Source organism: Brachyistius frenatus, unplaced genomic scaffold (assembly GCF_029030835.1).
Source record: "Brachyistius frenatus isolate BFR_SWC_R1_liver_20210118 unplaced genomic scaffold, ASM2903083v1 Contig_440, whole genome shotgun sequence".
Lineage (NCBI taxonomy): Eukaryota > Metazoa > Chordata > Actinopteri > Embiotocidae > Brachyistius > Brachyistius frenatus.
In genome coordinates, this window is record NW_027211039.1 from 79400 (window position 1) to 94037 (window position 14638).

The 14638-nt window shown below is 44.2% G+C and overlaps 1 protein-coding gene across 1 annotated transcript; it reads left to right on the plus strand.

Annotated features, from left to right (window-relative positions):
• The first annotated feature begins 11619 nt into the window (after positions 1-11619).
• LOC138637200 (transcription factor Sox-1a-like) lies at positions 11620-14019 on the plus strand. Its single transcript, XM_069725716.1, has one exon. It carries the CDS (start codon positions 11982-11984, stop codon positions 13035-13037), a length of 1056 nt encoding a protein of 351 aa, XP_069581817.1. The 5' UTR covers positions 11620-11981; the 3' UTR covers positions 13038-14019.
• The last annotated feature ends 619 nt before the right edge of the window (positions 14020-14638 follow it).

Consider the following 14638-nt stretch of genomic DNA (forward strand, 5'->3'; position numbering starts at 1 on the left):
GTGTCCTACAATACCATCGGACTTCTCCACACCAACACACTGTTCAGTCCTTTCCTGAGATTATGTTAACAGTAGTGAAAGGTGCTTCAGCAGTGTGAAAATTCACTTCTGTTGTCTGTCAGACTGAAAGAAGTATAATGGCCATGCTCCCAGTGCAGAGTGACAGTATGTGCTCCTACGTGTGTGTGTGTGTGTGTGTGTGTGTGTGTGTGTGTGTGTGTGTGTGTGTGTGTGTGTGTGTGTGTGTGTGTGTGTGTGTGTGTGTGTGTGTGTGTGTGTGTGTGTGTGTGTGTGTGTGTGTGTGTGTGTGTGTGTGTGTGTGTGTGTGTGTGTGTGTGTGTGTGTGTGTGTGTGTGTGTGTGTGTGTGTGTGTGTGTGGTCCAGGAGGAGGCTGCTGACAGCACAGTGATGAGATGATAATGTATGTTCTTGATGCAGGAGAAAGACAGAATGATGGACACGGCTGTTTGCTGCTCTTATCCTGATCATCTGTCCAGTTTGACTGACTGAGCGCTGGTGCTCTGCAGTCTTCACCCTGCACACACACGGTAAATACCTGCCTGACACATACGTGGAGGGAGGGATTGGTTGCCATGGTGAGAAAGTGAAAACTGGGATCTTCAGCTGAAACAGTACTTGAGGCTGTTTGGATAACTGATCGAATCATTTAAGTAATGTTTCACTTCAGGTGTCACATGGGTGGCTCTATAAAGTTACTATATAAGTTAACGCACATATCCTCCCAGAAGCACCAACTCGTAGACTTGTAGTCTTTTTAAATATATTTACAGTAGCGAGGCTCCATTTTCACTTTTTATTACAAGTGTGTCATATCAGGAAAACAAATCCAGATGTGATTTAAGACACTTTAGCGTCTCACTTTCAACCTTGATAGAGCCGAGCTGACTTCAGTACCGTCTCTCCCACCAAACCCCCCCCGTCACATCACCCTGCCGCCAGGCTCTCGATCGCTCCATCGCATCGCGGCTTTTATCTCGTCACCCTAAGAAACCTCTTCATCTTATTGTCCTGCTGCTGCAATCTGCCTCTTTGGCACTGCGGCGACGGTCAGCAGGTCGGCTGCAGGGCTCGTCATTAGCTGCAAGCATGCGTGCATACATGCATGAAGTGTGAGCAGGTGTACGCGGGACAACGAGGCCTCTAATGAGCAATGTAATGTAATACTATGAAAGAGATTGGCTACGAACTGTCCTCATGTTTGTAGGACATCCATAATGCAGTCTGGTTACACACCTCTACTACACATCTGGAAATATCAGATGTAAACCATTACAGATCCCACAAAACTTGCAAATTAATCTAATATCAATAGAAACCCAGACTCAACGGGGCCAGCAGAGTAACAAGCAATGGGAATTAAAATTGTAAATTAACTAGATGAAAGAATAACTGTGTAAATTTAAACTGCTACATAAATGGAGTTATTTATAGGTTGAGGTTTTTCCTGACGCGTTAAGTTCTCTGCCGGCTTTTCCTTTCTGCTGCCTTCTATGCTGACCAGTTGCTCTCTCGCTGTCTCGTGCTTTATCTGTGTCAGTGGAACAATAGCAACCAATAGGAAACTGCTGATGCCATTGGGGTTGTAGCAAACAAACTGAATCCAGAGCCGTCCACCAGCCCCCCATTTTATCGGTCACCGGTCTCCTCTTCCCTGCTCTGCCTAAAATTTATATCTCATGTGAACCTGTATGGAGTTTTAAAAACACTATTTACATGTATGAATTTTTTGGAAAAAAAAGAATTATATCATGAAGCTGAATTGAAATTTGTTCTAAAGTACATGGTGTGTGTGTGTGTGTGTGTGTGTGTGTGTGTGTGTGTGTGTGTGTGTGTGTGTGTGTGTGTGTGTGTGTGTGTGTGTGTGTGTGTGTGTGTGTGTGTGTGTGGACATCAGCTTATTGTGCTTGCTGGTAACAAGAGCTGCTTGGCGTGTACTGCCACCGCTGCTGTTTGTTTAGGTGCTGTGTGTGTGTGTGTGTGTGTGTGTGTGTGTGTGTGTGTGTGTGTGTGTGTGTGTGTGTGTGTGTGTGTGTGTGTGTGTGTGTGTGTGTGTGTGTGTGTGTGTGTGTGTGTGTGTGTGTGTGTGTGTATTTACATACATGTGTACACACGTGTGTTTGGATGCCACTATTTGTTCAGCTTCCGCTGCTTCCTCAAGGTTGCCTCATTACAACCAAGAGACAAGTATAATAGCGGTGTGTGTGTGTGTGTGTGTGTGTGTGTGTGTGTGTGTGTGTGTGTGTGTGTGTGTGTGTGTGTGTGTGTGTGTGTGTGTGTGTGTGTGTGTGTGTGTGTGTGTGTGTGTGTGTGTGTGTGTCGGGCAATAGAATCTAGAGTAAACACACGTGTCCGTCTTTTCCCAGGTGGAGTTGGATGAATGAATCCAGTGATATTGACAAGCCAGCCACTAATTGTCTCTGTGTGTGTGTGTGTGTGTGTGTGTGTGTGTGTGTGTGTGTGTGTGTGTGTGTGTGTGTGTGTGTGTGTGTGTGTGTGTGTGTGTGTGTGTGTGTGTGTGTGTGTGTGTGTGTGTGTGTTTTATGGATTAAACCTCCACATTAGATTGTTGGTGTGTTATTGAAGATAATGAAGACCATCAGAAAAGTACATTTTCCAACGCAGCTATTTGGCTAACAGCAGATCTCCATCCAGAACTGTGCTTTAACTAAATGGCTGGTCAAATAGTCTTGTGCCGACAGAAACAACAATTATTTCTTTTGTCCAGTCAGCGATTATCTTAAATCAGCCCCGATGACTCAGTTCCTTCATTTTAAGCAGCCCGTTTGCCTCCCTTTTCCATGCCGAGTTTGTTGAATATCTGTCGCGCTTGCCTAACCGGTGGGTTGGTTTACAACCTCTCTGGTTGTGTGACTTCTTTCTGATAATGTTGCCAAATCTCTGTAGTTAACTTAAAATCTATTTAGTAATAGTCAAGAGTGTATTGCTGGTACCATCCTCCATATATTATAATCCCTTCAGGTACAGACACAAGTATGTGCAGCCAGAGCCGTTGCTCATTATATGATCCAGAGGTACGTTCTGTTCAGTCCATCAGAAACTGGGGGACACCGGGACAGAGAGAGAGCTGCTGTGATAACGTCTCTCTCTCTCCGGGTCTAAAAAGAAAGGGATAAAGGCCCTTTTTTCCCTTCCACATGCCAGGCAACTCCCAGCGGCCTCTCTGTTGACATAGCCGCCACAATGGGAACTAAAGGCCTCCCATTATGAGGCTAACCCCAGGCCCAGTTCCTGCGCTGCAGGGTTATCCAGTGCAGGCCAGCCGGCATTGGCCAAAGCCCCCTTGAATATTAGGCTGGATATATAAGACTACCCCCCCTGCCCCCTGCTGCATTGTTCACCCTTATTCTGCTCCCACAATGGGACATCACACTTTGGAAGTAATTTTCAAAAAGGGGAAGCCAATCAAAAATAATGGCACTTATTGTTTCTCTTTTGACACACATTGCTGAGCGGCCCGCCCCTCCCTCCTCTGTCGCTTTCTCTGCCCGCGTAGCCCTAAACCCCGGGGTTCGTTCACGTCTATTATACGGACAAATTAAATAAAACCCAGTATGGGTCGGGGGGGAGCGGAGAGCCTCGCTGGCCATCGGCGGTGGCGTTGGAGAGAGTCTGGGACGAGGGAAGGCAGAGGTGGGAGAGCCCGAGGAGGTTGGAGGGAGGCGGGAAGGGTTCAGACAGGCCCAGGTGGAAGGAAGTAGGAAAGACGGCCCAGGTGCAGAGAGCAGGGAATGACTTCGCTTGCTTTTACTCTCATAAGTATGTTTGGTTTTAATTTCTGCCGGTGGACAAATTAAATTGTGCAGGATTGACCAAAACTGTGATGCTGTGGGACCGTCTGTCACTGCGAGGCCGAGACACCGAGCACTCTGAAAAATATTTCATATGGGAACAACAGGAACTTATGAGGAGGAAGGGGAACATCACTTGGAGATTATACACCTGCCATCCATTTTTTGTCCTCTTTTCCTGCTCGTCCTTTCACCAACAAGAAGAAATTCATTTTTCAAAAGTGTCCAAATGACCCAGCTTTCCTCATCCTTGATGGACTCCTTAATGGATACCATGGAAAATGGATATATGGAGAAAAAACTTGCTGCTTTCATAGATACATGGATGCCTGGTAAAGAGAGGGAAGGTAAGAGGGAGGGTCCTTTGAGGCTTGAAGGTGTGTGTGTTGGTTGGTTCATTTTCCAGTGATCAGCTGTGTTAGGTAACTTTAACTTCTCCTTTTGGTCTTGCTGCTTTAGAAGTAAGAAATCTGGGTGTATGTTAAAGCAGAATATTGTTCTCTTTTAGTCCTTTGACCGCGACACAGAAGAAAGACTTTGACGACGTGAACAGAAACTACAAAAAAGGCCTCTGCGTCATTTGAACGCTGGTTCAAAAATAACATAATTGCATCCACTTGTAGCAGCAGGGCCCGGCACAGAGCTGCTGTACAACATGAATGTTCAGCGGGAAATGTTTTGGATTCCAGGTGTTAGACGGCTGGCTGTGTTTTTTAGACGTGTTAGCTGGAGCTGGAAGTGGAAGTGGAAAAGCACCGGTCAGGATTATTTGCATGACTCTCTTTGACTCCGACAGGGTTCATCTGAGTGCTGATTATTGTTTAAGTATCTGTATGGCGCCTTAATTCCAGTTTCGGTGAAACTTAAAGCCCCAGGAGGACCTGCATGTTGGTGCGGAAGCCTTTTGAGTGTGACAAGATGTTTTTAAGTCAAGAAAACAATGCAGATGAACAGACATCTAGACCAGCGGTTCCCATCTAGTTTTCTCTACAGACATATCATGCCTGCTCGTGACCTCCCGGTGTGGCTTACATGTCCATGAGCGGTGAGAACCTCAATTAGATCGTTGTAAAACTTCTGGCATTGCAGCAAAGTTAGAATAAAATAAACGTCGTATGATGTCGTAACATTTTTCCTCCTCCTTTTTCCGATTTCTCTCACAACCCTTCAGATTTATCTGTGGTCCGTTGGAAAACGCAACTCTTGATCAAAACTGATCATAAATTAAAAGAAAAGTAATTTAGTTTATGTGTAACTGGTCGCTCAGGTTTGAGTCAAACACTGAAAAGCAGACAGATGACAAATCCTTTACCCCGAGACGACCTGACAGATGGATGAACTGAAGGCAGTTGGATACGAAGCGATGTGAGGAAGAGCAGAGGAAGCCTAAGTGAGAGACAGGAATAAAAAGAGAATAAGAAAAGGTTGTGGAGGCAGGGGAGGAAAGGGCAGGTGGAGGAGATCTGCTCTTTGGGGTCTTTGAAAGCAGCTGGTCCTGGCTTCAAGCTTGACCCCATTTAGGACGAGCGAGAGACATCGAGAGGAACTGCAAGGGAGTGAGAGAGAGCGAGGCGAGAGACTCTTTAGCCCCGCACTTAAAGGCCCTCCACAGGAAGTCCTTATTCTTCCTGGAGCCGACACCCCCCACCAACAGCTGCGTGAAAGCCCTCATTTAGGATGAGTGGGGAAGAGAGAGGGGGAGAGGGAGGGACCCACATCCTCCTCCAAAGGGGGTCCTGATATCAAAACTTTCCCTCAGCGGGAAAGAGAGAAATGTCAGCGAGAAGGAAGGCTTCACTGTCTTTTATCATTTTATTTGGATATTGACTTGTGAGCTTTTAATCAGCCCATTTGACCTCGATTGATGAAGAAAAACCTCCTCTGATTAAAGATTGTTTAAAGTTTTCTACACAACTTACTTGGAGTCATTCTAGTGTTGATTAAGTGAAAAAAGATGGTTTTTAACAGTCCTGACGAGTCAGTTGAAGCCGTTGAGAGTTTGAGCTGTTGTGGTGATGTGGAGCATGTGTGTCTGTTTTGAATCTCTGCCTCAGCTGACAGAAGTTTCTGGCCCACAGAATAATTTTGCCATGTGTCAGTTAAACTCAGCCGCGGTGGGGTTGAGAGGGATTAGCTGTTCTTGGCCTCTGACACCAACTCCCCACCCAGAGGTGTCCGCCTGGCATGTTGACAGTCAGCTGTTTTCTCTGCTGTTTCTGCGAAATGTGGAGTTGTAGATGTGTTTGTTTAAAGGGACGGGAGCGGCCCGGCAAACGTGGAAAAATCGTTTAAGATGAAAACGAACTTAGATGCGTTTTATGATGATTGGGAAGTGATTTCTGTTCTCGGCAGCTGCACCATCGTCCATATGTTTCTACCAGAGATTTTCCAAACTAATAAAGTGATCAAAGTAGACGTAACAGCAACAGTAGCTTGAATATGACGTGAAACTCGTTTATTTTTGGTCTTGGATCAAATTAACGCGTTCAGATTAGCAGACCAGTTGAATTGTTCATCATTGTTGTAGTTTCTCGGTTGAAGTTGGTCTCTTGGTTGACGCGTCTTCAGCTCTTCAGTCTGACTCGTGTTGTGTTACTTCTTTTTCAGGAATGTTGTGATTTTGGCTCGTTGTTCATCACACTGGGGGCTGGAGAGACATCATGTGATAGTTTATGTAGATTTAGCTGCTGGAGTACTCCTGCAGTACACATACTTTGTGTATTCTGCCAGTTACGTGTGTTTGTATTGGCCAGACAGGTTGGACTGATGCTGATCGCTTTGATGTGTTCATTATGTGTGTGTGTGTTGGCATTGGCCGGGACTGACTGGTCTCTCAGAGGGACTATCATTGCTGGTAATCCTCTTCATAGTCGACTAATCTGTTTTCGCAGGGGTCACACCTCTCCCTCCTCTTCCTCTCTTTTCACCACTCCTCAGCAGGGTTCTCTCTCTCTCTCTCCCTACCTCCTTGTTCAAAGGGCACTTCTTTATTCCTCCCTCCTTCCTCCCTGTCTGCCCTTCTGCCTTTAATAACACTAATCTTATTATACAAAGAATCAAAGCTTTCACGTTTCCCTCCTGTCCATTTGAAAATCAAACTAATAATGAGAGGTTAAGGATCTTCCTCTTCCCCCTTCTGTCCTCTTCTTCCTCTCACTCTTCATCGACCCTCACCTCTGATAATTTGAAAGCTTCATAAATACCCCGACGAATACAGAATAGTTGATGCCAATATCTGCGTGTAAAGTGTAAAAAGCTCTGCTAATGATAGATCAGGATTTATGTGTGGAAATCACTGGAAGTTTGCAAAACCGTAAGCACTTACAGATATTGCAGAGATTGATTAAACTTGTATTAATTTTTGCTACCGTAAGATCGAGTGTCAGATCTGTCTAATTGTTGGACGCTCAGCACACCACTAAACCCAAATGTGTTACAGCTAATGCAACTGTGCACAAAACATCTTTGACTTGTGTTTGACGTGAGATTTTTAGTTTCACAGAAAGTTCAGAAATGTTGTTAAAGGTGCTCTTTGTGCCAGCTTATTTCAAATGAAGACGATTCATTGTGCGTTTCCTTGCAGTCTCCCTCTCTGCCAGTGTTGTCACAGCGCTTCGGGACCACCATCTGGAAGACGGAGAATCCTCAGACGTCCAATCATCTCATCCTCCTCAAGCCCTCAGCTCACCTCTGCTCTCACCACCAACAAAACCCCAATCAGATTTCTTCCAAGCAATCAATGATAGTGTGGTAGAGAGGGAGGCCGCACGGGCTCTAATTGAATTAAATGCGTGTACTGATGTTTGTCTACTTGGCTATGTAGGGAGGCATAAATGAAATGCAGCCGCAGCATCAGCACTGCTTGACCTGCCTGCAGCAGATGGAAGACCGACGGGAAACAAAGGTTTGACGTGAAGCTCGGCTGAAAGTGTCAAAGGTCAAAGCAGGATGTTGATCGTCGACTTTCTAAATATCTGTTTCTGCGCAGCAGCTTCAAACGTCACCTGGAGTTATATTTCCAAAGGTTTTAGGCAGACCTAAGATAACTGCGGTTATAGTTAAGAAGATGACACACCTGGTAAAGTAAAGTGTGCGATGACAATAAACAGGAGGGCTCTCCTCCTCCTCCTCTTCCTCCTCTTCCTCCTCTTCCTCCTCAAAAGGACTTGACATGGCCAGTTTATTGGTCCAATGCCTTTTATTGTTGAAAATCAATAAAAATCTCTTGCATTATCTGACTTCCATATTGCATCTTTTTACTCGTCATTCAAACAGCAACCAGACAGATGAAGCATTAACTACAGCAGAACAGCCCCACGATCAAGTCTTTGTTAATAAGCTTTATAATATATATATATATATATGTTATTGAGCTGTTGATGACCGGGTGACTGAAACAGATGAAGAAAAACAACATGTATCAGGTCAAACCATGTAAATGAGCTGACTGCAACACGGGGTGATAATAACCCCACAATGAGGATAATAAATATTGAGCTCTTATTCAAACTGATTGAGATGTGTTGATTGATTTAAAGAGTCAAAGTCATTTGTGCTGTTCGCAAATATTTACATCTATAGACAAAATAATAAGAACACCTCTCAGGATAACGACGTGCAGTTAACCAGCACTGCAAATGAACAATTAACCATTAAAATCAATCTACTCCAAAACCGACCAGCAGAATCTGTAAAAGCTCAAAGGTTTCCCTTCAGTGAGTTCCAATCAAACAACTGTCCTGCTCACCGATATCACAGCTACACTTCAGTTAGACCAAAAACGTAATTGAACGCGTGTTAAAGGTTTCCTCATAAAGATTCTGTGATTTAAGAACAATCCGGATCTGATCAGATAATCTACCTGCGATACTTCCTTCAAAACGCATAGTCATCGAATCCAGATTTCAGGGGGTGAAAGTGTTTCTGGAGGACTGAAACATGATAAATGTTACACCTTGCAGCTGCGTGTTTCTGTGTCAGAGCTGCTGAGCTGCAGTCGAGCTGACAGCTTGCTGTGACAGAGAGCCTTAAACAAACCCACTGGGTCGGCTGCTGCACAGGAGAAATGCCTTTGATTCTATTAGGCCTGTGTGTGTTCACGGCCTGCTGGCTTAGACATTTCAGGCCTCAAAGCAGGGCGAGGATGTAAAGAACATCCTGAGAGCTGTGTTACAACAAGAAATTAGTGATATTAAACTAAATGTGGTGATAAACATAGAGACAAGACATTATTCTTTGTTGCAGTCGTTCACATTGATGAACCTTCCTGAAACGCTCTTTTTATACTCATCAAATGCAAAATAACCACATATTTCACATAAAACAATACAATTTCTCAGTTTAAACATATGATATGATTTCTTTGGTCTATTTGCAATTAAATATGTGTTTATGAGATTTGCAAATAATTGCATTTTGTTTTCAAGGTGTCAGATATAAAGGCTCACGACAGACCAATAACATTAACAACAGTATCAACAGAGATTTCCTCAAAATGTCTGCCAATTTTTAAATCAAATACATTTTTCTGAGTTCATAGGAGTATCGACTCAACACTCACCTCTGAACAACACACAATGAACTCTGTATGGCCTCGTATTTAATTACAGAGAAGAGGAAATGCTGCTCGGATCACCATAACAACACACAAACAGGGATTACAAACAAGTCACTATTGATATGTTGATTGACAGCAAGGCAGACCAATCAGTTCATCTGCTGGCCTCAATGAAACAGTCTCCAGGACACTGATGAGGTCAAAGTTCGTTCTAGCTCCACAAATCTGGTGCTGCTGAATATTATGTGTTATTGCCTTCATCATTTTGTAACTGTACTTTTTGGATGCATGTAAACAAACTCTATTTAATGCCATCAGTGTCCTAAAAAAAAACTACTGTAAAATGTTTGCATGATTCTGTTCACTACACTGTATTGTGTGATTTGGGGCCTCTTACTACCCTGAAGAGAGTCATTCACCTGCAGTAAGTCGACAAAGATCCTCACGCGGGAACCAAGAAACAAACCCAGAGAGATGATGATGGTCTAACAGACAGGATGGCAGCGCTGCTCACTCTCTCTGCTCAGTTCACGCCGTCCAAACGTCCCTGAGGACTGAACAAGTTGATTCTCCTCATTAGCTCCTTCCAAAAAATACCTCCAGATGGAACAACACATTCAATTCACTGAGCCTCAGCATGTTGACAGTCCCTCTCACTGCTCGCCATTAAATCAATAGATTAATAGAGACCATTAGAAAATAGAGTAAAATACGGCCAATGACAGGAGATTATTATTCGGTCAATGGGAAATATTTCTGTCAATTCTGATGTGATTTCTTGATGCTGCTGTTTGAATGATCTGTGTGTCCATGTGAGTCTGGTGAGAGCGAGGAGAGGCTGTCACAGACCGTTCAGCGCTGTGCCAGCACGGTTTACCAGCTCGCTGAGAGGCGGGCAGCACCTGACAGATGAAGCCACTTGAGAACGTGATCCCAGAGGGCTGCAAAGATGCTGCACATGATGGGGAGGCAGGAACAATATGCAATATTATTATCCATCTACTATTTTTTTTTTTTTTTACTGATGGTGACTGTTTCTGTGTCTTGTGTGATATTAAACTGCATGTTTGGGAATGTTGGTTGGACAACAGTGATTTTAATGTGTCGCCTTCAGCTCTGGGAAACTGTGATGGGCATTTTTTGGGGGGTTGTTTTATTGCATTTTACTGACAAAACAATTAATGAACAAATAATATGCAGATTATCCGTTGTGAATTAGTTACAGCCCGAGAATATGCTTTAGGTGTATTATGTATATGTAATAAAACATACCCAGAAGGAATAAAACTAGATTAGACATATATGGCTTAAGTATATTAGGCCTATTATTAGTCTACTAGTAGTTGTATTTAATAAGAGGGAATAAACTGAATATTTGATTTATATGTTTTTGTCTCACAAGTTCAATAAAATGAGATCTCCTTCAGGTAAAGTTCTCGGCTGAATCGTCCTTGATTCCTCCCCAACAGGAGTGTGTGTCCCGGGCCTGTGTCAGCGGCCCGCGGCTGCATCACACCTCATTAGTTTATTAAAACGTGATCATTACAAGCCTGTAACATCTCTAACGTTTATTAAAGGATTACTGCAGGTTTTTTTTTCTTTTGCTGGCCGTGCAGCACCGGTGGAACAGACAAAAGGGGCGCTTTGAATGGCACGTGCTCGGGGCGTCAGTCACCTGTTTCCTAGCAACGGGCACAACAGAAAAGCACCTGTGGCTCTGAATAGGAGGCTGTGCAACCCTTAGTTTGACAAAAAAAATAAGGGGGAACACAGTTAAAACACAAATCTTTATGAGCGGTTTGTGTCATAATATATTAAATTATTATTCTAAATCTCAAAACCATGTGACTTTTACTTTGTAAGGCTATAAACCACCTGTTTTATATTCCCTGTATTGAATAGACTAAAAGCACAAGCCTATTCAATAAATAGTATTTATCCATTTGGGTACCGTTTGTACATGCTATAATTAAAGCTAAGATAAATCCTATAAGCATTTTGATTTTAATTGAATTATACTGCTTCCAGCACAGACTCTTTTATAAAGTTGTATTTGCTGCAGAAGGACTCAGTTTGATTCTCAGACATCAGGCCCCGCTGCCTGTCTGAAGCACAGCTCATGCGCAAAATGATGGGAATCAAACTGTTTGCATGTTGTGCGTTTTTTCAGCTGCACGCACAAAACAGATGACAGAGAGGGAGTCATTTTTAGGTCTAGCGCTCCGACGTCACCAGAACCTCGATCCCCTGCATGCAAATCACGTCTGAGCTCGAGCCTCTCCATTGGCCGCCTCTCGCTCATTTAGCTGCTGTCAGAGCGCGCGGCCCGGGCACGCTCCGGTAACTTTTCCCAGTCCAGCATCAACCAAAGTAAGCTCAAACAAGCGGTTTGCATTCCTCTCTGCGCTCGTGGATGACAGGAAAAAGGCGCAAAGGGGGAAGTGCGGAGCAGCTTTTCCTCTGAGTGGATTTCATCCCGAGAACCAGAGCAGCTTTTCATCAGCTTCTTCCACTCTTCACCGGGGCTTTAGCTGCGCGCGGGGCAGCCTGAATGTTTCTGTGTGTTTGACTGGTGTCCTACCAAGACGAGGTGAATGTACAGCATCATGATGGAAACGGACTTGCATTCCCCCGTGGTGCCCCAGACCAACCCGTCCAATCCGGGGGGACACGCGGGAGGAGGAGGCGGGGGAGTCGGAGGAAAAGTCCCCCAGGAGAGGATCAAGAGACCTATGAACGCCTTCATGGTCTGGTCCCGGGGCCAGCGGAGGAAAATGGCTCAGGAGAACCCCAAGATGCACAACTCGGAGATCAGCAAGCGGCTGGGAGCAGAGTGGAAGGTGATGACCGAGGCGGAGAAGAGGCCGTTCATCGACGAGGCGAAGCGGCTCCGGGCCATGCACATGAAGGAACACCCGGACTACAAGTACCGGCCGCGGAGGAAGACCAAGACGCTGCTGAAGAAGGACAAGTACTCTCTGGCAGGCGGTCTCCTCGGCTCCTCGGCGGGTGTAGGGATGGGCGGCGGGCAGCGGCTGGAGAGCCCCGTAGGGGGGCACGTAGGGGCCAACGCGGGCTACGCCACGCACGTGAACGGCTGGGCAAACGGTACGTACTCGGGCCAGGTGGCAGCTGCGGCGGCGGCGGCGCACGCCATGATGCAGGAGGCGCAGCTGGCGTACTCGCAACACCCGGGCACCGGGGCTCACCCTCACCACCCCCACCACCACCCGCATCACCACCCGCACAACCCGCAGCCCGTGCACAGGTATGACATGAGCGCCTTATCTTACAGCCCCATCTCAAACTCTCAGAGCTACATGAGCGCCTCTCCACCGGGCTACGGCGGGATCACCGGCTACACGCACCAGCACCAAAGCTCCGGTGTGTCCCCGGTGTCCGGAGCGATCGGAGGGACTTTGGGGTCCCTTGTGAAATCTGAGCCAAGCGTGAGCCCTCCGGTTTCCACCGGGCGCGCGCCGCCGTGCCCTACGGGAGACCTGCGGGACATGATCAGCATGTATCTGCCGACCGGCGAGGCGGTGGGGGACTCCTCCGTTCAGAGCAGACTGCACGTGCTCCACCCGCAGCACTACCAGAGCAGCGTCTCCACTCCGGTAAACGGGACGGTTCCTCTGACTCATATTTAAATGTACTATAAGCACTACAAACCACAACCAAATATTTAAACTAGATGTGGGCGCGAGCTGCTGATGAATTGTAAATTATAGGCGGTTATAGCCATAAAAATGCAATCACTTTGAACAAACTTTTTTTTATTGTTATTATTTTTATTTTCTTTCAGTGATGGATCTTTTTGTCTGTCCGAGGTAAAGGAAAGCGCATCGGTTTACTTTTGCTCTCAGGAATAGAGCATGCCAAGTTTTGACGCGATTTAAATGATAATCCGTGAAGGCTGGTGCATTTTGAAGGTTATTTTCCCCCCGAATTTTCTGTGGAATTAAAAGCACCAGCGGTGTGTTTAAGGGATCCTAAAAAAAAAAAAATAAAAAAAAAAAAAAAAAATAAAAAAAAAAAAAGAAGCTGTTAAACGAGGGGAGCGTAGAATAAACGGAGGGCGGTGCGGAGGGTGTTTCACAAAGTTTCTAGGCTGCAGTTGAAATTGATTTCCAGTTTTCATGCTTGTAAACATGTGAGTCAGTCGGTGTAATTTGAATTTGTTTCTGTTGTTGTAAGATCTTGTAAATTGTGAATAAATAGGCCTACTGAAAACGCTTTTATGAAATTGTACATAATTTACAAAATGCCAAGCCACATTTTCGGGTTTAACATGAAACAATTTTGCGCCGAGTTTAATAAAATTTCCAAGAACTTCTTCTGTCTTGGAGAAAGTGTTAGATGTGTTCAGTTTTTTTTTTTCATTAATATTTTGCATATGAAGCAGGGCCATGTAAGCAGTTTATTTGCATCTTTGTTTTTTCTGAATTGAATTTTAAAACGCTGGCAAGTGGGTTGATCAATGAAGGCAGTAAAAATCTGGGGACAAATGGAAATGACAAAAAAAAAAATAATAATTCCATCATTACAGGCTGACGTTTGAGGTAAAGAGGATGTTGTGTATCAGCCGGCTATTAACAGATTATTGTTGTTATTAAAAACAGTGAGACATGATCATATTTTGTTTTTCACTCTTATTGATGTTTTCTTCCCAAGATGGCAGAAAAAACTCTGAAAGAGTCAAATTAATCGGGATAATATATTTACATTAATTTCAATTTATGCTAGACATTATAATTGGTCAGGTTAAATTGAGGGTATATGGGTCTAATGTTTTTGAATTATGTTTTTATTGTTTGTCTTGAAGTTGTCTGCCCTAGAATTTTATGATCACTCTATGTGAAAAATATTTATTATAGTCGTTACTCTCAATATTTAAGACCTGATAATATTTACAGTCTGATCCCATATTCTGTCATTAGGTAATTTACAACGCTTTAGTTGAGGAATGTACAAAATATTTGCCTAAAAACAATTTTCCAGTTCTGTTTTTCATTTAAAACAAGGCCTTTTTCTTAGTAACTCTCCATTTAAGTGCTTAAAGCATTTTCCTATTTTTTTTTCAATATTAAATTATGATAAAACATAATGATACTTTCAAAATACAAAACACACCATAACCTTGCATTTTTATGAATCATTTTGTGCCGATTTATTTTCTCTCTTTCATCCAAGTTGTGAAAATGCCTTCAACATGATATAGCCTTGATGTATTTTCTTTTATGGACTCACC